At 38.9% G+C, this 24,338-nt stretch overlaps 1 protein-coding gene across 6 annotated transcripts in view; it reads left to right on the plus strand.

Annotated features, from left to right (window-relative positions):
* DAAM1 (dishevelled associated activator of morphogenesis 1) overlaps positions 1-24,338 on the plus strand; it is a 167,058-nt gene that overhangs the window by 105,784 nt on the left and 36,936 nt on the right. For all 6 annotated transcript variants that reach the window (XM_025443738.3, XM_025443737.3, XM_049113628.1 and 3 more), the window contains exons 4-15: positions 5,412-5,483; positions 10,690-10,784; positions 13,057-13,390; positions 13,981-14,091; positions 14,211-14,314; positions 15,505-15,571; positions 15,797-15,914; positions 16,347-16,485; positions 16,772-16,830; positions 19,883-20,070; positions 20,605-20,904; positions 21,210-21,317. In XM_025443738.3, the coding sequence (XP_025299523.1) occupies positions 5,412-5,483; positions 10,690-10,784; positions 13,057-13,390; positions 13,981-14,091; positions 14,211-14,314; positions 15,505-15,571; positions 15,797-15,914; positions 16,347-16,485; positions 16,772-16,830; positions 19,883-20,070; positions 20,605-20,904; positions 21,210-21,317 (1,695 nt within the window). The remainder of the gene's footprint in view (positions 1-5,411; positions 5,484-10,689; positions 10,785-13,056; positions 13,391-13,980; positions 14,092-14,210; positions 14,315-15,504; positions 15,572-15,796; positions 15,915-16,346; positions 16,486-16,771; positions 16,831-19,882; positions 20,071-20,604; positions 20,905-21,209; positions 21,318-24,338) is intronic.

Below are 24,338 nucleotides of genomic sequence, written 5' to 3' on the forward strand. Positions count from 1 at the left end.
GTTACTTAATTTGCCTGCCTGTAAGTCACCATAAATAGTGAATGGCTGAAGATTGAAGTATGTGTCTGCTGATGGTGATAGAAGGGGAACACAGCCAGCTTGGATTGGTAGAGAGTGATGATCATGAAGTGAGAGACAAAAGTCTGGGACATAGCTGTAAATGTTTACCTGAGAAAGAGTACAAATTAGTGCAAAATTCTTTTTTTTTTTTTTTAAGATTTTATTTATTTATTCATGAGAAACACAGAGAGACAGAGACAGAGTCAGAGACCCAGAGGAGAAGCAGGCTCCATCCAGGAAGCCAGACGTGGGACTAGATCCCGGGACTCCAGGATCACACCCTCTGCCGAAGGCAGGCGCCAAACTGCTGAGCCACCCAGGGATCCCCAGTGCAAAATTTATTCTTATGAGCAAAGTGATGTTGAGAAAAATAAATGCACCCTTGTGCATTTAAAGCAAATCAGGGAGGATCTCTTGGAATTTTTTTTTACTAGCTACTGACCTGAAACTTGGAATGAAAAATGTGCCAGTTGAAAATGAGGCCAAGTTAGAAAAACTATGTATTTCTTTATCTTCTAAATGAGTTCATTAAAAGCTGATTTTTTTTAAAGTGAATGTTCTTGAAGGTCCGTTGTACTATACCAGATTCCCTGTCTAGCAAAAGGTGTTTTGTTTTGTTTTGTTTTGTTTTGTTTGTTTCTTCAGAATTTGAGATAATAGGAGCAAAGTAGATAACAAGAAAAAGAGTTTAAAACTAGTTAGTGCAAGTTGAAAGTAAAGTGAGGTGTCACAGCCTCCATCCAGCAGGAAGTTTTGTCCACCAATATTCTCTTATTCACGACCATCAACCTACCAAGGAAATATGATGAGTGGATTAGAGAAATAGTAAAATTAATGTTGGGTTTTTTCCTTCTCCAATTACCTTATAAAAGAAGTAGCTGTTGAAAGTTAAGTGTTTTGTAATTGAGTCACTGAACAACATAAATTAAAAAAAAACAAACAAACATTAGTTTTAGAAATTGGGCCCTTAAACTAAAGGCAGTACATACGGTTTTCCATGACACCTCACTCACCATTAGAGTTCTATAGAATCTTAGAGCTTCTAGGGACTTTAAAAAATAGTCTGGTTTTAGCCTCTCAATTTGAAAGAAAAATGAGGCCCAGAGATTCTCAGACTTACCAAGGAATGCCAATTGAGTAAACCAAAAAGTAAATTCTGATATCTCATCTTCAGATGGCCAATCTGGTCATCTTTCCACCATCCTATCAACCTGAAAATAAATGGTGTTTGCAAATATTATCTAAAAACAGTAATCCTCAGAAAATTTAATGACATAAAATGTTTATATCAATTCAGTGCTAATTATTTAATAGACCTAAAGATAGGCATATAAACATAAATGTTTATAATACTTTTAAAAGTCATCAAAACTAGATTTTAATATGAATTGACCATTCTGGAGGTGGAATGGAAAGGGGTTTAATGTGATTGCTAGAATTTGTATTCTCATAGGGCAAAACTTTCTCTAGATGTTATACCCATAAAGTGGGTAACACTTAACCCACAATCTGTTTTAAAAGAAGGAAAAAACAACTTCTTGAAAGAATAGAATGAATCCAATAGTCTTGGTTATTAGAAAAAAGTTCTAATGGAATTGATCAAGGCAGTAGTTAAAACTAGAGTTAGATGTGTATAACTTAGGGAGAGATTTGTTTGCAATTCCAATGTCCAGAACTACTTGGTGCTATCAGCTCGTCTTCAAACACTCTTGAAAAAGACATGTGAAGATGGCTATTAGACTAGTATATAACAGAACAGGAGAACAGGTTAGGGAAAAGCTTCATAAATGCTATCTGTATGCACACATATAGATAGATAAGGCATTGGTAGAGGGTCAGAAGAGTTCCTAGAGAGAAAGTCTAGAGAAGAAGGATCAGAGGTAATCCAAGTAAGACATCAGATCTTAGAATAATATTCAGACTTAGAATAATATTCAGAAATGTTGAATATAGCAAAAATAGCAATAAAGGTTTAGGGAAAAGCAAATTCATTTTTGGCCACTAACTATGTTTGAGTTTCTTATACAGTAAGGTGATTAAGAGTGAAAGGCCAGCTTTGCACTCACTGTGCCAATTGCTTGTGATTAATCTGAGGTCTAATCTTAGGAAAGAGGTTGCCTTGATTCTTTCCCACTGCCTCTGAATTTCTAATGGGATGAACTTCGGCAACTCACCAGTCTTCTCTTTGCCTCTGTTTCCTCATTACTAAAATGAGTGAAATAACAGCAGCTACCTCATTGGGTAGATTACATGAAGAGCACAGTGCTTAGAACAGTGTTTGACACAAGTAAGCTATGTATATGTTGAATATTGCTGTTTCTTCCATTACAACTAATGCAATCTTATACAATCTTGTTTAACTTTTCCCACTTTTTCTCCATAACAAATAAAACAGAAAGAAAAGAAGAGAGGCACATTGCTCAAAGAATAACACATACTAGAGGCTGGCAACACATAGGACCCGTTTGCTTTTCAGGAATATCAGACATGTTGACTTTCATCAGCAGTTTCTTTCATGGACTTCTTAGGAGAGAGTCTTCCCCTCAGCATGTCTCAGTATTAAGTGCTCTTTAGGGGAGCCCTCCATCCCCACCCTGAACAATTGCATTCATCTGTTTCTGGCCTATGGCTCTACATGACTACAGACTCTAGCAGCCACACAAAGTAGGAGCAGAGAGTTGATTCACAGATGTGTTTCACTTGGCTACTGGAGCACACATCTGTTTAGAAGGACCAAGATTGCACAGAGGAAACTGGAGACACATTGCCAAAATGAAGAACTCTGAGGATCACCCCCAGGAATATAGTGATAACAGTACTTTTATGAGAAGCTTTTACGTATGTTAGCTCATTTGATTTTCTCAGCACTGAGGCATGTGAAATAAAAATGAAGCCTTCTTTTCCCTATTTTGACTACAGTATCTAGGTCTACTCTTAATATGTTTATATTACTAAAACATTTCCAAAGTGTTAAGATTTTTCTCTATATACTAATCTTCAGCTTCTAAAATGATCTCCTGTTCTGTTAACCATGACTATTAAGCTTACAATAGATAGTCTCTCAGGGGACCCCAGACACAGGACAGGACTTTGTTGTAATTTTGGAAATTTGCCCTGGTTTGAGGGACTAGAATGATCTGGCACCTTTTATTTCATTTTATAGGTTCAAATACCATTGACTATCACTGTGGGTTTTGGCTTGCTGAATACATTGCTAACATGGGGTTTTGCTAACATTAATACTCCATTTTAGGGGGAGAGAAGGGTTCAGCACTTATGCTGCAATTGTAGCTATTTTATTAACATGTTAAATAATAATCAAGGACTGTTCTAAAAACTCATCAGATTTCCTGAGCTTTTTAAAGCCATGCAAGTGTAATGCGGTCCAGCTTCAAAGCTGCTGCTATAGCCTTTTGTCCACATCATCTGGCTCTTTCAGTCTCCAGATGCAATTCGTGCAACTGCTCAAGTTCAGGTATCTGTTACTGCCGGCTTTTAAGGCACCAGAAGCATTTGTTACTTTCCCTGCTTTTATGTAACTACTTAACAAATAGTTTTGAAATTAAGTTTTTTTTATCTCACCACAGTAGACCTGTCTAGAAAGATTTGCTTAGAAAAAGTGTTTTTGAGGTAAAGTATAGGACTGAAATTAAAAGCCCCACCTTGAAAGTGCTATCCCAAAGATTGGGATTCTGACAATAGTAAATAGGTAGTAACTACTTCACTGTCTCCTAGCAGCTACCGGTACCTGGCCCAGTCCAAGGGGACAGGGGATATCAGTTGTATTGAGGAGCTCTCTGAATGTGAAGCTAGAAGACTGAAATTGTGCTCTTCCAGTCTGTTGCATCACACAAATGACTTATAGCCACATAAGTTTGCAAACATGTATGGAAAGCTCTAGCTACCATGCCACCTTCTGATGGACTCGGTGTTTGCATGGAGCAGAAGGTACAGCCCCCTGATTTTGGGGTGAGTGAGGCTTCAGGTGGGGGGCTTCTATGCACAGAAGCCCAGAGGGCCATGGTGCTGGCTTCAAGTCATCCTGTTCTGCTAAGACAAAAGACTGGCTAGAGTGATTTAGGAAAGGGTTCCTGAATTCTTTGGGGTTTCAGTTCTCGTCAGCTCAGACACCTTACGTTTTCTCAGACTCACAAGCTGTCACAGCATGACGGCTGGGCCTGTGGGTAATGTGTGTTCATTCTACTATTTTCCATCCAAGGTCAAGCTTTTTATTCTACCTTTTCATCTGAAGCAGTACCTAGTTTTAGTTACATCAAATGAAACCCTTCAAAATTTTTATTGTCTTCTGGAGTCGGAATAAACTAACTAAAAACATCTAACAACTGGCCAAACCCTGTGGTCATTTTTTGAGACAATTTTCCTTCCTTTATGGATTTTATCCAGACATATAGTTGAGCAACACTGTCCTCACTGTGACACAGGACCTAGAGATCCTTTGTCCTCACAACAAACATTGTGTCCTTTCCAATATTATTGTGCCCCTGAAGGAAAACAATACCATACTATGCTGTGTCTAGATTCCCATTTAAATTCCTCTTTATGGGGATCCCTGGGTGGCTCAGTGGTTTGGTGCCTGCCTTTGGCCCAGGGTGTGATCCTGGAGTCCCGGAATCAAGTCCCACGTCAGGCTCCCTGCATGGAGCCTGCTTCTTCCTCTGCCTGTGTCTCTGCCTCTCTCTCTCTATGTCTATCATGAATAAATAAATAAATCTTAAAAAAAAAATTCCTCTTTATAATCAATAATACTGTAAAAATATTTTTTGAGAGAGAGAAAGAGAGAGAATGGGTAAGCTAGGTGGGGGTGGAGGGAAAGGGAGAAGGAGAGAATCTTAGGCTCCACACCCAGGGGCTTGATCTCATGACCTGAGCTAAAAGCAAGAGTCAGACACTTAACCACCTGAGCTACCTAGGTGCCCCTACTGTGACAACTTTTATGGTGAACGGTGTAACTAGATTTATTGTGGTTGCCATTTTATATCATATGAATGTCTCATCACCATGTTGTACATCTGAAACTAATACAATATTTTATGTCCATTGTTCTTCAATTTTTGAAAAATATAAATTAAAGTGATAAAATAATAAATTCCCTTTGATCCATGGTTCAGAAAATGTCCCCTTTATCATACCTAACTCTGTAGTACTGTCTTGTCCCTAGGCCAAAGGACAGTCTGATGATTAAAACCAACATATGAAGACAAATATCTTCTATCTCCTTGTCTCCTAAACGCTTATATAGGCCATCATCTAGATGCTCTGAAAGTCAGATGTGCTTGTGGTCATTGTGTGTGTATATCTGATGTATATTACTTTTTTTGCTTTTTATTTAGGACCAAGAGGAAAACAAGGGAGCAACAAGTTGGCCCGAATTCTACATCGATCAGCTCAATTCCATGGCTGCGGTAGGTATACTTTCTGTTCAGTGGCATACAGTTTAAAATGCAAATTTCGCACACAATTGCACAATAAATTCACTTGAGTAAGAACTATCAAATGTCATTATCTTCCAAACTCTCTTCCAAACACTCAGTGTTGGGGGGCGGGGAGGGAGGGAAGGAGGGTAGGAGTGGTACTTGGCAAAATGATTTTTTCCAGTATGTTTTACATAAAATCAGCACACACTAAAATATAAGTGAGTTTAATGTTGTAAAAGGAAATGTAATCTTAAATCTGGCTTATGTTCAACTTAACTTGCAATTGCTCTTACCAGTCATTTGGAGCATTGTTATGGCAGTACTATTCTACAAGTTAATACCATTTTAAAATAATACAATGAAACTATTCCTTCACTGTTCTCCTCCAGCTCTTTTTCACCTAGGACTGACTTAGTTCCTGATTTTATAGGGCAGCCAGGTACTCTTTTACTCCTATAAATAACAAAAGGAGTTTATGGAGTAAGTGGTGAATAAAGGGCATAATTACTCTGAGACGTCCTTGGGAAACCTTTGGTTAAGTAATTGCCTAAAATGCATCTCAGTGTCTAAAATATGCATTCTGATCACATATATGTCTGTGTAATGTCAGCATTTTGAGCACCTTGAAGGGCACCTATTGATCCCAGCTAAAATATACAGCAGAAAACAAGTCCTCAACCTTTGAGCCTTCGTAACTCAAATCCTGTTCATGTCAATAAAAATTGACAACTGCCTATAGTGAACAGTCTGCCTCTGTGGGTACACTCATGATTTTAAGATCACTCTTTTAGATTCAACTTTGAGTTTATCATATCCAAGCAAGATGATAGCTTCCATAATAAATACTTTTCTCTACCTCTTTCTACCTCTTCCTTTTCTTCCCTTCCAAGAGTCTTTTCAAATTAGCTGCTTAACACATAAGGCAAACGTTTTTAAAAATGTCTAATATTTTGCTGCTGCTGCTGCTACAAAGTTAACTGATTAGAATATGTGAACCACACTTTTACTAAACTTTCAGAGACCTTGACTTTTAGTAACTTCCTCTTTTCTAGCCTTTTATTTGAAGATGCTTCTTCTGCGGTTGCACAATGAATAATAAACAGCCTAGTAAATGTGAATGGGGCTGTATAAATTATAGAAGAAACTGCATAAGCTTTTGCCCTGAGGATTTCTAGTCTAAAAGGACAGCAGAAAAGAGTATCCAAAGCCTCCTAGTACAAGGCATCCTACACAATGGCAAAGATGAGAAAAGGGTGATCTCAGCATTTGTATGAATATGTTAGCAAAGTGTGGGGCTTGTGATGACCATCAGGGATCTTCTATGCATAGCTCAAGCAATAATAATTTAGAGCCATTTACATTTCCTGCTTGTGAAGGTTAGTTTCTAAATTCTTGTTCCTGGCTGTTAGGGGGATAAAAGAGCTGTGGGGCAGGCTGGCTTTCTTTCTAATTAAGCCAGCATTGTTTGATGTAACAAGGGAAGTTGCTTCTTCGTTAATGAATTCACTTCTATAAAGGGAGAAGTACTAAATACTCTGGCATTTTCTTTTCTTCAAATTTGAGGGGGGCAATTAGGTTAATTTGTCATTTAGTGACTTAATCCATGCCTTGTATAGAGTCAACCTGACCATTTCCTGCAGTAGAAGGTCTATGATGTGCCAGTAGGAGGCATTTCTTTAAGAGCCTCCTTTCTCCTTCGGCCAGCTCCTTGGACAACCCTGTGCTGCAGTCATGAGTCATCTACATTTTAATTATATTTGCTTCCAAGTCCGAAATCCTTTCCAAGAGTATCTCAAGGCAATTAAATTGTCAGTCACTTTGCTATTTTTTATGTGTTTAACACCTAACAAAGCTTTGTAATGTTCCTTTAAGGACAGAGCTGGCCTCTTTCTAGGGTTAAAGGTAAAAAGCAGTAACAAATCCTGAGTTAATGAGACCTCAGAACTCCTGCGTATGTAAAGAACAAGGAAATCTGATGAGACCAAAAACCCTATGCTGAATTTTCTGCTTTTCTCACCAAATGTGTTGCTGCCACCTCCTCCTCCTAGAGTCAGGCTGATCTCTCTGCTAACTGTATTGGAGAATTCCCAATGACACACAGCAGAGATCCTGAGACATTGTCCCTGGGGACTGGAAAGACTTCTACAGTGTCTCCAAATCCTTTCATGGCTCAGCAGCTCAACTTGAGCTCTTTAGCTTAGGGATTTGTTGAAGGGGATTTATCCACATTGTTATCATCTATTGTCTTCAGCATCACTAGCTACTACTGCTTTTGAGTGTGCACCATGTGACAGGCAGTCTAACAGGCACTTTACATGTTGTTTTAAATCCTTACACGCCCCCTGTGCTATAACTGCTATTTATAGATAAGGAGTCTGGGACTTGGAAGAAGGTTACCTTGCCCAAGGTCATCTAATTAGGAACAGTAGAACTGGAATTTAAACCTATCAGTCCGAGCTCAAAGATTCCTTTCTAATTTGCCTCTCACTCAGTTTTTAAAACCCTTTGGTGAGTAAAAGAGGCTGGGTAATCCCACCCCCCCCAACTTGTCTGAGGTGGGGCAGGCATCTGTTTTCTTTAATGTGTCCAGGGTCTGATGAACAGTCCGGGTCGAGAACTGCAGCACTTACTGGTCTATGAAACACCGAACAAGTTCAGTTCCTTTACGTCAGCTTCTTAACAAGAATGCTTTGTTCTTTAAAGTACCCCTGAGTGATCTGTTGGCTTTTAAAGAGTGAAAAACAGTATAATAAAAGTACAGCCCAACAGGTTCAAGAAGGACCCGGGCTTCCTTTGTATGTGGCTTCTGCGTGCACTCTCGGGGAAGACAGATGTGAGGTAAAGTGCAGTGTGTTTAGCAGCCTGGCTTACTGATTTCACACCAGGGAATGTTTCAAACAGAAGCTTAGCTCCAGACTCCCAGAAAGGAATGATTTCTATGTGTAGTTTGTGTATCTCTCTTGGACCTGCATGTTCCAGTGTACATACACCTTAGTAGGTTTTATCAGAAGATCCTCTACCAAGAGGCACTTTATCCTTTGTCCGCTTCTCAGGTGAACAGGGATTTAGTAAGTGCCTAGAGACCCCACGGAGGCCACAACAAACCTGTCCTGTATATGCCAAGGTACACACTACATATTTGGCCTAGCATCTATCTTTAGAAAGGTAGGCATGTCTCCTTTTTCTATGGAAAGCTACAAATTAGGTGTTCTTCCTAAATGTGAAGCTTGACAGCTTTAGACTCCATATAACTTATTTTGAAAAGTCACATTAGAATTATCATGTTCGTCTGCCTATCCTCATTTTTCTAAGTTTAAGGAACATAATCTTAGATTCAAATTGAAGTGTATCACATACAGAAAAGAGTGTGTTGCCTCTATTTTGAAAGGAAGGTAATGGTCCTCACACTGGGAAAGGAAATACTAATTTAATTTTCTTGACTTTTCATAAATCTCCCAGTTCTACTAGGGAGAGACATAATATAGTCTGTCTTTATTCAGATGTTCCACGGCACCGCACTACACCCCCCCTCCAACAGTGTTAAAAGAATAAATATCTATATCTTCAGTATTAGTGAGCCATAATAAGAAATGTGTGTCTTTAATTTGGGTATAGTTTTGTGTGATTAAGCTTAGAAATAGGCAATGATGTTTGTAATCATCTTGATTCTGAGCTGCAGATTCAAAGTGATTGCTTCAGAGTCTAAACAAGTTCAGCTGTGCCATAGGAGATTAAACATACTTGGCTGAATTCGTGCTGAATTTTCCAGGCAATAGGTCTCACAGAGCCATGAAGAAATTTATTGGCTATTTCTGCACAGCTTCTTCCCCTACCGTCCTCTCCTCACAGCTGTCCAGGCTCATCACCAGCAAGAGGACAATGTCAGCAGAAACAGTAACACATTTGAAAAACGAGACTTCACTGATTTTTATTTCTGTTGCCTTAAATGATACTGATATATTTCTTTGGAGCTTTAACCCTCCTAATTGTGAAGTCAAATTTAGGTTTTAGTTAACATTTAGTTAATACTGGTACTATTAACTTGAAAAAATTAGATAAAATCACCCTTTGATGACTTGTGGCCCTGAAAGGAAGTGAGAGATTGGATCATTGAGACACATAGATAAGAGCCAAACTTTCTTTTTCCCCTTCAATGCCCTAGTCTGTTTCCCAGCCATGCATTTTTATCAGAATTGTTAACAGGTAAGAAGGCTGAAATTAGAAAAGCACACATTCAGAATAAGATGAAGGCAAGAGACCAGTGGTTCCATGGGTGGAGGCACCTGAGGCCATTAAGACTTAAGGATCCTTTTAATCCAACTAGGTGATCTTGGGCTCAAAGGAATGGGAAAGATCTTTTCACAAATATAAACTTTACTAGCATCCAGGACTGTACTGTCAACTGAGATCTACTTCCTTAGAGCCTTGTTCTTCAAATTGAGGTCTATAGACCTGCAGCATCAGGGCTGCATGGAAACTAGAAATGCAGCATCTTGGGCTTTACTCAGGACCTACCAAATCAGAACTCTTATTTTAACAAGATCCCCAGCTTATTCGTGTCCATATTAAAGTTTGGGAAGTGCTGCTCAACAGATCCCTGGGTGGGGAGGGTGTAAGCACCCCACTCCCTCCCTCACACACACTCTGTAGCCTAATTTCCAAATGATGTTGAATCATTTCTAAAAGTGTTTACTCTGAAGGAATTGTCCTTCTTCGTATCATGTCCGATTTGATTGTTCCTCTTAAGTAATTGATGGAACAAAAAGTGTAAAAGATTCTACTTTTCGGCTTGAGGATGACACAAACCGCCTGGATTTGATAGTGTTGTTAATGTTATTAGCTTTAGTTGCCAGAATACTGTATTTAACTGCAGAGCCAATCCTCTTTCTATCAAATATAGATAGTAATATTTTCACCAGAACTATAGTTGGACAAGTTAATCTCTACTGAAAATTTCTAAACATTTCTTAAAACTTTATCTAAAATTTGAAAGAACTTTTAGTAGAGATTACAAATCTGGAATTCTTAGTACTTTTGCTCTGTATTTTGGTTTTATAGTAATCCTAGTCATAGATTTATTGTTTTTTTTATATATATTAAAAGTAATAATAGCATGTAATCTGTGGACTTGTCTTGCTTATACCCTAATTGAATCATAGAATTTGAAGAGGTAACTTCAGTTTTCTTTGCGTAGAGAAAATCTCTCCTGGCTTTAGAGAAGGAAGAGGAAGAAGAGAGAAGTAAAACTATAGAGAGTTTGAAGACAGCACTAAGGACAAAACCAATGAGGTAATTCTTTCTTGGGTAACATACTACTTGTCTTTTTTTCCTTCTTCTTCTGTCCTTTCTTTCTCCCTTCTCTCTTACCCTACTTTCTTCTTTTTTTCTGCAATAGGAATTCTTAGATTAAAAGCATTCAACTGAACCATGGATGGAATACTTTTAATCATTGAACATTCAATAAATTGATTTTCTTCAATTAAAAGATATGCACACAGCTGTTAAGATGGCTAAAATTAAAAAAAAAAACAGACTAGAAAGTTTTGGTGCTGATGTAGAGAAATTGCAACCCTCATACATTGCTGGAAATAATGTAAAGTGGTGCAGCCACTTCAGGAAACAGTTGGACAGTTTCCTTAGAATGTTGAACATAATGTTGGCATATCACCTGACAATTCTACTCATTGGTATATAGCCAAGGTAACAGGAATGTTCATGTTAACAGTGTCCATAATGGCTGAAAAGTAGAAACAACCCAAATTCTGTCAGCTGATGAAGGGATCAACAGAATGTGATATATCCATACAATGAATTATTATTCAGCCCTAAAAAGGAATAGACTGTTGATAAATGCTGCAACATGGAAGAGCCTGAAAAATACTTATGCAAAGTGAAAGAAGCCAGATTTTAATGTTTAAAGAAAGACAACATATGGCATGATTCCATTTATATGAAATATCCAGAGAAGGCCACTCTGTACAGACAGAAAGATTAGTGGTTGCTTATGGTTGGGGAGAGGAGGGAAATAGTCTTTTGGGATGTTTTAGAGTGTTCTGAAATCAGATGCTGTCTGTGGTTGCCCAGCTCTGTGGATATCACTGAAATGTACATTTGAAAGTATGAATTTCATGGCATGTGAATTATATCTCAATAAAACTGTTCCTAAAAAAGGGGGGGGTGCAGTCAGCCTCCACCATGTGTCTCCTATACCTTCATTTCCCATTGATTAGTCTTCAAGGTTTGGTGGGATGTTGGGGTGCTTATACGTATATTTCATTAACATAGGAGCTATGAATGAAGCCAACTGTTTCCACCAGTGGGGCTATATCTGGGTCCTGTGACTACATGAAATGGCTGGAAAATAAAGATTTCCTTTTCTTTATTTGACTATAAGATGCTAACTAAGAAAAATCTATTGATTTATCAAAATTTCTATGCAGTTGTATGACAGGTTTTGTAGCCAATCCTAACTACATCAGTATTTCCCTATTTGTGTTGTTTTGCATTCTCAGATGTTGATAGGTATCTAAGACTAAGTAGGTTTGGAAATTTCTGGAATAGTCATATAAACAAGTTCTGTTACTTCTGAAATTTTCAGAGCTTCACGTATATTTGTGCATTGTGAATTATTCTCATTGGTCAGCTTCACAGTAAATAAAGTGTCCTAGATATCAATTAACGTGCAGTAACAAAGGCTTGCTTTTGTTTTGTTTTAGCAGTTTATTATTTAGTTTTTTAAGTACACTTCAGGCCCATCATGAGGCTTAAAATCAAGAGTCATGTTCTCTATGGACTAATCCAGCCAGGCACCCTTTATTTGTTTTATATATAGGGATTCCAGTAGCATATCATACAAAAGAAGAGTTTTGCTACAAAATGTTAGCAATATAGATTATCATTTGTTTGACAGACAAATATCCTGGAGCTTAAGGATGCTCTTTGACTTGCATTGATATGGGTCAACAGTTAATGTAAAGGTGATTAGAGGCTGGTGTTAAAATGACACAGGATCAGCAGATAACCTTTTTTTTTTTTTTTAATTTAAAGATTTTATTTTTTGAGAGAGAGCATGAGCAGGAGGGAAGTCGTTGGGAGAGGCAGAGGGAGAAGGAGAAGCAGACTCCCCACTGAGCAGAGAGCCTGACATAGAGTTGGATACCAGGACCCAGAGATGATGACCTGAACTGAAGGCAGATGCTTAAGTGACTGAGCTACCCAGGTGCCCCTGAATCAGCAGATGACTTTAACTTAAGACACATATTCTGAGTGTGTTCTGGTTCCTGATTTACTGTGGCTGTATAATTGTTCATTGGTTCTTTGTATCAGTTGAGATCTGTTTATTTCAAATAGAGATTATTTCACATTTCTGGTAGACCTGACCATTGGGTTTGTGCTGAGGAAGAGGTCAGGAATTAAGAAGACTTCATCAATGTAGCTCTTTGGTACTACAAGAACTACATACCTCTTCCTTTCTCCTGCCATTGCAAAACTTTTCCAAGGGCTATTAGAAAATTCCAAAGGGACCTAAGTCTGATACATTTTAATGTTCTTCTCCTGCCAGGTTTGTAACCAGATTCATCGACTTGGATGGCCTGTCATGTATTCTCAACTTTCTAAAGACCATGGACTACGAGACCTCAGAGTCTCGAATACATACCTCTCTCATTGGATGTATAAAGGCACTAATGAACAACTCTCAAGGTCGGGCTCATGTCCTGGCTCACTCTGAGAGTATTAATGTGATTGCTCAGAGTCTGAGCACAGAGAACATTAAAACAAAGGTGGCCGTGCTGGAAATCTTGGGCGCCGTGTGCCTGGTTCCCGGGGGCCACAAGAAGGTTCTGCAGGCCATGCTGCACTACCAGAAGTATGCTAGCGAAAGAACCCGCTTTCAGGTGGGCATGCTCCCTTGCCACTTTGTCATTCACCCCTTCCAACAGGTGTTTTCCTGAAGGGGGAACATAACTTAAGGTTTCTCTCTGTGGTGATTACTTCTAAAGTTTCTTCTTCTTGGGTTTTAGAATATGTTTTCAATAGTTGATCAATCTGGGATTTTAGATTTACTGAATTTTGAAAATGTGTTTCTGCTTCCTAAACGTTACATAGCACATATCTTTCAAATCCACTAAATGTAGCATTCCCTGAAAATTTTACAGGTTACCATTCTTAATTTACTATCAATATAAACAGTGAGATTATGTGACCATATTTATACTCCGATATAAAAAGTAAGCCAAGTCAACAAAGCACAGTCTTTTGTTATTTGTATACATGTATAAATGAACATATGTAATGGTAGGAATTTTGAAAGTAGAGTTTTTTGAACTAATTTTAAGAAAAATAAAAGATGGCTTTCTTTGGATCCATGCAATCCTGACTAAACACAAAATTTTAAAAATTTACTTCTGAGTTATAAAAATTAATAAAACGACTTTAAGATTGGTAATGATTCAATCCTTTGTTTTTATATTTGTATCCTTGGTAGACATTAATTAATGACTTGGATAAAAGCACAGGGCGGTATCGAGATGAAGTGAGTCTCAAGACTGCCATCATGTCCTTCATCAATGCAGTGCTAAGCCAAGGCGCGGGAGTGGTAAGGACCTTCTGTACCGCTGTTGAAAACATGTAGTATTAAAGAATAATCTTTTTAAAAAAGATTTCGGTGTAGTCCAAAAAGCACAAATATGTATTTTATTACCCTCTCACTTTCAGGAAAGTTTGGACTTTAGACTTCATCTTCGCTATGAATTTCTGATGTTAGGAATTCAACCTGTAATAGATAAACTAAGGGAACATGAAAATTCAACATTAGATAGGTAAGTCAAACTGTTATCATCTGAGGTAGTTCATGCTTTTTCCATGTGTGTGTGCCTCTGAACTTTCTGTAACATAAGACACTGGCCCCTGAATACTAGTTCAACTAATGGTGCTTTTATGTAAGACTTTCTCAGTGAAAGAAGCAGCACATTGTACAGAACTTAATGTGGGTTCTGGCATCATACTGAATCCACATCCTTGTCCTACATCTTAACCTGCTATGAATTCTGGTCGAGTTACTCAATTTTTCTGAATCTTAACTGTTTTGTTTTTTGGGTTTTTTTTTTTTTTTTTTTTGAGAAATAGTGATGTAGTGATAATAATAATGATGACAACTATCTTTTATGAGTGGTTAGAAAGATTGACTATAAAACACAGAATCACTTGGCACCTTTGATAGGCATTCTATGAATGTGAATTTTCACTCTCATTCATTTGCACTTGTTTGCAATCATTTTACTACTTCTAAGATATCTCACTAGCTCTCAGATCTTTCCTTCTACCATTCTCCCTCATTCATATACTCGGACATGCTCTTCTCCTTAGTATTGTATGAACATGTTAAAATACTCTTGCCCCAGGGCCTTTGCATTTGCCATTTTTCTCAGCACTCAAAGATCTTCCTACAGATGTCCAAATTTCTTATTCCCTTATACCTGTCAGACCTTTTCCAGCCAGTGTGTATACACAACTCACCTCACCTCCTCTCATTCTCTTTTGCCTTTACCCTGATGTATTTGTCTTAATAGAACTTATCATCCCTAGTGTCTAAAATACATAGAAGGGGCTCAATAAATATTTAAAATGAATAGGTTAATGGCGTGAATATTTATTTTGTGGTCTTAATTCATCAGTCAGGCAAGTGTAGATATATGGGTAGGTTTTTCCATAAATGGAGTCTGTGAGCAGAATCTGGACTTGATGGTTTTGAGTTTGATAGACCTTTATTAATTGTCTACTATGTACTAGGAATCCTAGGCTTTTAAGTTTGTCTCTTATTGTTATTTCAGTCAGAGTATGTCTTTTTCCTTAGAACATAGTTAAGCAAAGGCATTCAAATTTTGTCTTATTTCTTTTAGAGAAATCTCTGAATATTTAGGAAAAGCCTTAGTATTAACGTCCTGATTCCTACGTGCTTGTGTTTAGAGTATGTCCTACTTTTAATAGCTTCTCTTTTATTGGATTTCAGGCATTTAGATTTTTTTGAAATGCTCCGAAATGAAGATGAGCTAGAATTTGCCAAAAGATTTGAACTGGTATGTATGCTCACAATTACTGTGATTTAACTCATCAACTCATGGAATTTCCCTGGTGTAACATGTGTTAAGTTGACATGGACTGGGTATAACCAAAGAGCAAAATCAAAGTTCTGTTTTGCTACCTAAGTGGCAGGATTAGCTCTGTTTGCCTTGGATTTGCTTGCATTGCAGGTATTGAGGATATTGGGTGTTTGACTTAGATTTCTTTTTCATATGGAATAGGTTCACATAGACACAAAAAGTGCGACTCAGATGTTTGAGCTGACCAGGAAGAGGCTGACCCATAGTGAAGCTTACCCTCACTTCATGTCCATCCTGCACCACTGCCTCCAAATGCCTTGTGAGTGTGTTTGTGACTTACATGTGTGCTTTTGAATGTTTGGACATCATCCAAAGGGCTGTGTCTTCTGAATAGTGCTGATTAGGTTGGGTGCACACCAGGGATTCCAGACCTTGGTTTTATGACAGTCCAAAGTGTTTCCACACAGCTCAGGAGGTATTGTGACATTCCAAAAAAGAAATGAATTATCACCTACTTTGATTTTAAAAATAAATATATGACTTGCAACACATTTCGAAAGGGGTAGAAAGTGCCTCTCAGTCACATAAATGATCATTGCATGTCAGAATTCCAGAGGCTATGAGAAGTGCTAGTGCAAATGTTGTAAACATCTCTGGTTCTGTGGCTCTGGTGGATGACTGCTATTGAAAAATACTCAACCTAGTTTAGAAACAACTTGAAGTGTTTTTCTATAATTCTTTTCTTTTTTAGACAAGAGAAGTGGCAACACCGTTCAGTATTGGCTACTACTAGATAGAATCGTACAGCAAATAGTTATTCAGAATGACAAAGGACAGGACCCCGACACCACACCTTTGGAAAACTTTAACATAAAGAATGTTGTACGGATGTAAGTTTCTTATTTTGCTGTCTGTGAGGTAATAGTCACCATGTAAGACATTTATTGTATCCTACTTTAAAGTAGCAGCTGAGAGAACTGAAATGTTCTAGAGGCCAAATATGAGTTCCTCCATATACATATGTAATATATCTCAGTGACCTCTGAGTTTAAATGGTTTTCAAGCATGCTGATGATTTTCTCCGCATTGGACTATTTTTTGTACCTAGAGAGCGTGTATTTTGACAATGGGCCTTTTATGTTTTTTATAATGAATACTCCTTTAACTATTATACAGGTTGGTTAATGAAAATGAAGTTAAGCAGTGGAAAGAACAAGCAGAAAAGATGAGAAAAGGTAAATAATGAGGTCCTGACAAGGGGACATGTTACTGGTTATTGGGCAACTCTGCTCTGCATATTTTAGAAATTTGTGCTGATACTTCTTACTGACTTTAGTGCATTAGTTTTTTCTATGTCATAAAGGCATTTTTGCCCTCTTTTCTCTTAAATGAAGCTATTTCAGTTGTCATACTGACTGCCAAATATTTTATCCTTTTATTATAATTATGTAAATTTTTTGGAAGACCTTATAGTATTTGCATTTTGGTATTCATAAATTCAGATTTTCTTAACTGCCACTCCTTCCAGCCCTCGCCCCTACCCCATAACTGCTCTTTAAATCACACTAGATTTTAAGATATGTAATAAAGAACATCATGAATAACCAGAATTTTAAAAGAAAAACCCAGGCCAGTTGATTCAGCAGCCCCATCCTCCACGTGACCTTAATTTGGCACCACTTATAAAAAGAAAAATCATCTAGAAAATCACTCACTGTTGTAGATAGATGCATTCATACACCAGCTCTTGGTGAGTATTTGAACATGTCTTTGGTATTAAGACTCAGCATCAGATGACAGGAGGGTCATTTGTGCCCATCACTGTGCCAGCCTCTCAGAGAGTGGATATGTTTCCTTCAAAATACCAGTAACTTAAAGTTGGTCCTTTTGTGAAAACAGTCCTATTCCTGGCCTCTGCTCTTTCTCTCTGCTGGTTAACTGACTTCCTTTTCCTTGTCCAAGTTATTTAGCCACAGCCAGTGAAACACAATAGCACTCACCCTGATAGTCAGTGTGTTGAAAGAGGGTCCAAGAGATGCCAGAGCATTTCCTTTTCCCTTGTCATATTTGTCCTTTTCCATTGAGCAGAAAAGCCAGGCCACCGATAATGGAAACTGCCAAACATGAAGTATACTTACAAGTCCCTCACGTGAATTCAGATTGTTCTCACATTGGTGAGGTTGCCACATACATTTTTATTAATAGATTCCAGAAGCTGCTATAGAAAGAAGAGAAACACTGACTATAAAGTTTGGGGTGAAGAGATGATAACAAAGAGAAAATGATCGGGTGATACTTAAGGAGTATAGTCTAGAGCATGAGGATTAAGATGTGCAAGTGGAGTAGAGTACACAGGACAGAAGCTTCAGAGTCCTTCAGTCATTTGTTCAGTGGATGCTTGTCAAATACCTGTATGCATTAGGTACTATGCTGGGCTCTTTGTGTGTGCGTAGGCAGTCACATTCTCTTCTCCACACTTCTCCTAAGATGAAGATCACGTCTAACTCACAGGGTTGTTGCAAAGATTAAATGACAGAACAAATATAAAGACTCTAACACAGTGCCTGTCACATACCAGTTGCCTAGTAAATGATAGGGACTATGGTAGGATTCGGGTGGCGGAGGTGGTACAAGAGACAATGGCCAAGGTCAGTAGGGCCAAACAGGATTGTTTAAAGTGAGGTCACAGGGGGAGTATAAAGGAGGGGGTATTATAGATAATTAATTAATTATCTATAAAAAATTATTTTCTGAAAGCTTCAAGTAGCAAGGCTGTATTATTATAGAGGGCACATGTTGATGAACTAGAGGGTGAAGGCTATGAGGAGATAGGAAGTTCTTTGGGCCCTGAAAGGTGGAGATAAATGGATGTCCTTTGTGGAGAGAATCCTTTGACAGCAGCTTCCCAGACCTGGTATTACATCAGAATTTTCTAAGGAGCATCTGAAAACAAATTCCTAAGCCCTGTTCTCCAACCCATCCCCCCGCCCCCTGCATCCCCCATAGAACAGACTCCCAAGATATTAAAATCTCTCAGGTGGTTCTGAGACACAGCTGGATTTGTCAAAGCTTCATGACCATAAGAGGCAAATCTTAACAATTGTGGAAGAGAAGTGAAGTGGAGATAAAAGAAGGAAAATGGGGTGCAGTAAGGTACTTTTTAGACAAATCTCTGAAGAAGTTGGGGACACATTTGCAAAGCAGAAGTGGATTGATGGTTATCTTAACTTCAAGGCTTTTAATGGTTGAACTTTTTTCTGTAAGTTGATTTGGGGGAACTCAGAAGAGAGAAAGTAAGAGATGGAGAAAACAAGAATCTAAATGTGTTATCAGATTCAGAAATAGAGACTAATAAATCTGTGTAGCTCTGCCCCAGTGGATTATATCTCTAGTGGGTTTACTATATAAAAAGAGTAGGAATTGGGGCCAAGTATTTGAAATAAAAATCTGCAGCCTAAAATTCATTAGTCCTCTTTCCCAAAGCCTCTCTCACTCCTGTAAGGGCTGGAGTCAGTAGGCATATTGGCAGTGTAAATAAGCATTAGGCTAAATTGGATGCCTTGTTCCATTAGAGCAGGATTGGGAAGTCAGTAAAATTACAGCTGAGAGCTAATATTTTCTCCCCAGATTATAGTGATTCTTATGCTCTGCCCTTAAGGTTTTTAATGCTGAGATGATAACATTTGCTTTCACAAGTTTTAAGAGTTATTTGCCAGAAGCATGAGATAGTTCAAGTCCCAAGTAGCCTTCTGAGAGTAGAAGGGGAGAAAGGACTCCATGTTGGGACAGACGCGATCTGGCATCAGCATTTCCTCACAGAGCAAGATCCTCCCTTTCAGTCCTGTGCTCCTTGGACATGAGCCAGAAACCTAGCTAATAAACAATGGCTTCTCTAGTTCTCATTTCTAATTTGTGAAAAGAGGCCCTTTTAATATTTGTTTTCCCTAGAGTGGTTAAAGGGGCATTTTTATGACCGGATCCTGAGCTAAGTACCAAATAGGCACCATTCTCTTCTCACACTGTGTGCATCTTTGGAACTGTGACTTTAGGATCTCTTTTTCGGTATTTTACAAAATGTAGCTAATAATGCTGTTCATCTAAGGACCCCTCCAAGCACAAAAGCACCAACACCCCTGAGCCCACAAGTCGTTCCCTTTGATGGAACAGAGAAATAATATTTACCTAATAAAGAGCCTCACAATCATCCTCAGCCAATTTTCTGTTTAGAGAAAGCACTTCAGCTTTGAAGAGTCCCCTATTTTCATGTCCCATTGTTTTCTTGTGTAGAGCACAATGAGTTACAACAGAAATTGGAAAAGAAAGAGCGCGAATGTGATGCCAAGACCCAAGAGAAAGAAGAGATGATGCAGACCTTAAATAAAATGAAAGAGAAACTTGAAAAGGAGACCAGTGAGCATAAGCAAGTCAAGCAGCAGGTGGCAGATCTCACAGCACAGCTCCACGAGCTCAGCAGGGTGAGGGCCGGGGCCACGGGCTGGGTCTTCTATTTCTGGGCAGCTGCCGAGGCCTCACTTACCCTGGAGCCCCTCACCTTAGGCAGACAGCTTCTGCCTGGGGATATAAGTCTTTGTGATTTATCACAGTGGTTATAAGACTCGATCCCTTTGCTGTCATGTAGGTTAGGCAGCAGAGGCGATGTGGGAGTGTGCATTTTTAGTACAGATACTCTAATCGGAGCAAAGGGAATTACATTGATTTCTTGAAATGAAAACTGATCTTGTGAAAACCAAACCACGATGTTACAAGAAGTAAGAGATATGTGAATAAATGCTTTACAAACAAGCACTGAGCTTCCAAATACAAAGGACGGACTCAGTAGTTCATGAAGGCCCTAAAGTCCATTGATTTACTGCCCCTTTATAACCATCTTCTCAGAAATGTCGATTTCTCTGCAGCATACATTTTAGGCAGAGTTGCAGATTCGCAGAATCATCCAGTGAATTTACTTCTTCCACTGACCTTCTCTTGTCCTATTTTTACCTTTTCAGAGAGCTGTCTGTGCTTCGGTCCCAGGTGGACCCTCACCTGGAGCCCCAGGGGGGCCCTTTCCTTCCTCTGTGCCAGGGTCCCTCCTTCCGCCCCCACCACCTCCACCCCTGCCAGGTGGAATGCTTCCTCCTCCGCCCCCTCCCCTTCCTCCAGGTGGCCCTCCTCCTCCCCCGGGGCCTCCTCCATTAGGGGGGATCATGCCACCTCCTGGTGCTCCACTGGGTCTGGCACTCAAGAAGAAAAACATTCCTCAGCCCACAAATGCCCTGAAATCCTTCAACTGGTCCAAGCTGCCTGAGGTAAGCCATTTGTTCTAATTTTCCCTCTAATGGATAGCATTAGCAGCTCACTATGTTGTCACTGAAAAGGGAAACAGCCCTGGCTGTTAAATGATTTCATTTTCTAGTATGGACTCGGGTTCTCACTAGCTCAGATATTTACTTGACAAAGCTGAAATAAATGACATGTTGTTTGAAGCCAGCCCACTTTGAGCATCTGGTAGAATGAAAAATTGGGGAGAGCAGCACTTCTGAAAAAAATAACCACGTCTGTTCTTTTTATGTATAACTATAAACTCTAGCACTTATTAACTTGATATTTGCAGAATAAACTGGAAGGAACAGTATGGACCGAAATTGATGACTCAAAGGTCTTCAAAATTCTAGATCTTGAAGACCTGGAAAGAACTTTCTCTGCCTACCAAAGACAGCAGGTAACCATATGTGCTCTCCAGGATGCTAAAAAAAAAATTTTTAAAAATCATGTCCTGTGCACAGTCCCTGGGCCATCTGCCACACCATGATGTGATCGGCATCTTAGTTCTAGGCTATTTGTGTCTACCCTGGTATATTCCTGCAAAACAGCGTGTTGTGTGTGTGTTTACATGTGTGTCTAGATGCCCGTCAGTTATGTGTGTGAATGTGTTAAGCCACATACCCTGATGTGTGTTTGAGACCTTATTGCCATACTTACCTGGCAGGGGAGATACCATGATCACGAGACCTTATTGCCATTAGTGAAAGGAGTTCTGTATATTATTATCACTTATGCTTAGTCCAGAGGGGTCACCAGAAGAAAATATTAGTCAGAGAGGCACTTAACTTGTGTTGTTTCCTCATAGGGTTTGTTTCTCAAGCCATTTTAGATTATCTATACACACACACACACACATATATGTATGTATATGTATATATGTCACATATATATACTTGTATATATATTATATAAATCTAGTGGTTATTATCAGAAGTAGACTGCTTTTTGAAATAGATGGAACCTTTAGAAGCACAGAAATTTGTAAATAACTATAATTTGTCAACTAGCTGGAACCTTAGAGAGGAGTTTTTACTGTATGTCATGAACACAGTAGGCTCAGAAGTGGGATTGGGAAGGCTGAGTAAGTTGGGGATGCAACTAATACACATAGGACCAGAGAAGCTTCTGAAATATGAACAAAGTGTTTGTGATACTAGTGAGAATTCTAGTGATACTCAATGCTTGCTGACTCTCCATGTTGATGTGGCCAGGTAGTGAGTATTATGCTGTAAGCCCTGGTTACATCTGAGTGGTACCTCTTACTCCTTTAAGAGGCCATCCTAGTAGATCCTTCTAACAGTGGACCAGAAGAGGGTCACAGCAAGGTGGCTGGGTACAAAGGATATCAGAAAAACAAGAAAAGGTGAGGTAGGATCTCAGTCAATCAGACACCTGGGAAAGAGCAACATTATGTCCTGGAGTGTGAGCAAAAAGATCCTTCAGGATGACTGAAGAGATGCTGCTGAGAACACAGCACATCTTAGTAGGAATGCGTGGATGCCAAGCATCTGCACAGGTGCTTTTCTTGGGCTTCACTGAGAGGTCTTTAACACCTGCCTGAATCCTCATGCCCAGAGAGCATCCTCAGACAAGCTGCACTTCTTAGTCTGCTTAGACTGGGTCTGGTTCCCAAGAAAGAATGTCTTAGAACTGAATGAGCAAGCACCAAGGAGAACATGGGCTGAGGCTGGGGAGAAACAAAACTGATGGGTTTTTCTTTCAAAGCCTTCGATGTATCTGAAATTGAAAAGAAAAGGTAGTGTATGTCTTTTTTTTTTTTTTTTTTTTTTTTTTTTTAGTGTATGTCTTTTAGCCAGAATATTTTCGCTGAGTGAGGGAGAGCTTCTCTGAAGTGCATTTTACGCTATGTTAGTAAAGTACAAAAATGCAGGTGGTTGTCTGCTGTGGTAGCATGACACTAAAACAGGAACCCTCAGCTGGAACCTCCCCCATCTCATAAGTATGACCCAGTGTTGTACATACAAAATAAAGGAAAACAAAGAAAAAAAAGATAAGACACACCCAGGAGAAAGCAAGACACTTTATCTTTCAAAGGACAAGCAAAGGGTATATTTTAGGTGTCTCATATGGCAGATGCTGGGTTCAAACACTTCCTGCTTGGCTGCGATGGATCTTCTCTCTCTGCTGACCCAGGAAGGTGTTCTCTGGGTCTTGACATGAAGTCATAGGATATGTTAGCAAATTTCTTGGTAGATGCAAATAATCTTCTGACCTCATGACACATCAGTTGATTTCCCACTTTGATTTTGGTCACTAATACTGGTCCATTATGGTTACCTAAGGTGAAGGTTTGGGAACTCAGAAAAGTATATTGAAGAAAGAGAAAACAGCAGTTATTCCAAATGATGCTATTCAAGTCTGAGCATGTAGGCTACATTTATTATGAAGGCAGGTGGTTAAAAGACCCAAGTTTACAAGACTCATAATTAACTGGCCTTCAGCAGAAGGTGCAGAAGGATGCTGCCAAAATGCTCTGGGACAAGTATGTGGACAGTTCTCAAGAGCTCTAGGAGACACAGTTAGGGAAAGCCTAGCAATTGGGTAATTGTCTCCTAGCAACCAGTCACTGTTTAAGTAATCAGTAGTCATTCCAGGCAGGATAGACCAGAACGTTTCAGTTGTACTTAACGCTAAGTAGACTGGTCAGTAGAATCATTTGTGACATTTTCAATAGCACTTCCTGGAAAAGAATTTCAACGCACTTGGCTCAGCTTAATTGAAGTATGTTTCCCCTCTTGGTGCAAGAATTTGGGATGAGGTTTTTAAACCATAGATATATTTCCCAAATGAAGGTAATATGAGCCATCTTATTGAGTTTATTGAATGTTGAGAGGCAAAAAAATCTAAAGATGCAGACATTCTAGTAGGAATATGTAGGACAAAGTAGAGAAAATGGGGTGCCTGTCATTGAATGCTCCCTAGTCTCATATCTAATGGCAACGTCTAAGACCGTGCATTTTCATTTCAGTCTTGGCAATGCACTACCTAATTATCACCACACTTGAACTGCTCTCTTTTCCACTCCCAAATGAATACTGAGAACCTTTTTTTTTTTTTTCCTATGGTTATCTCCTCTTTCTTCCCTCCAGTTATAAAACCCTGGCCAAACTGGCTGAACTTAAGCCTGTTGTTTGAACAAGTTAGTTTCTCAGAGAGGCAAAAGAACGCATGAATACCATTACCTGCCTGTAACAAGAACACTACACTGAGTCAGACGTTGAGCAAAATCTCAGGTATGAGATTAGTAAAATTTAGGTGAACACTGATTAGTGATATTTAGGAGAGATTTTATGTAAATACGTACACATACACAAAATATGCCCAGTTGATCGGAGAAATATTTCATCATTAAAATCAAAATGTATTTATAATGTCCACCTTGATTATGAAATACTTT

This window comes from Canis lupus, chromosome 8 (assembly GCF_003254725.2).
Source record: "Canis lupus dingo isolate Sandy chromosome 8, ASM325472v2, whole genome shotgun sequence".
NCBI lineage: Eukaryota > Metazoa > Chordata > Mammalia > Carnivora > Canidae > Canis > Canis lupus.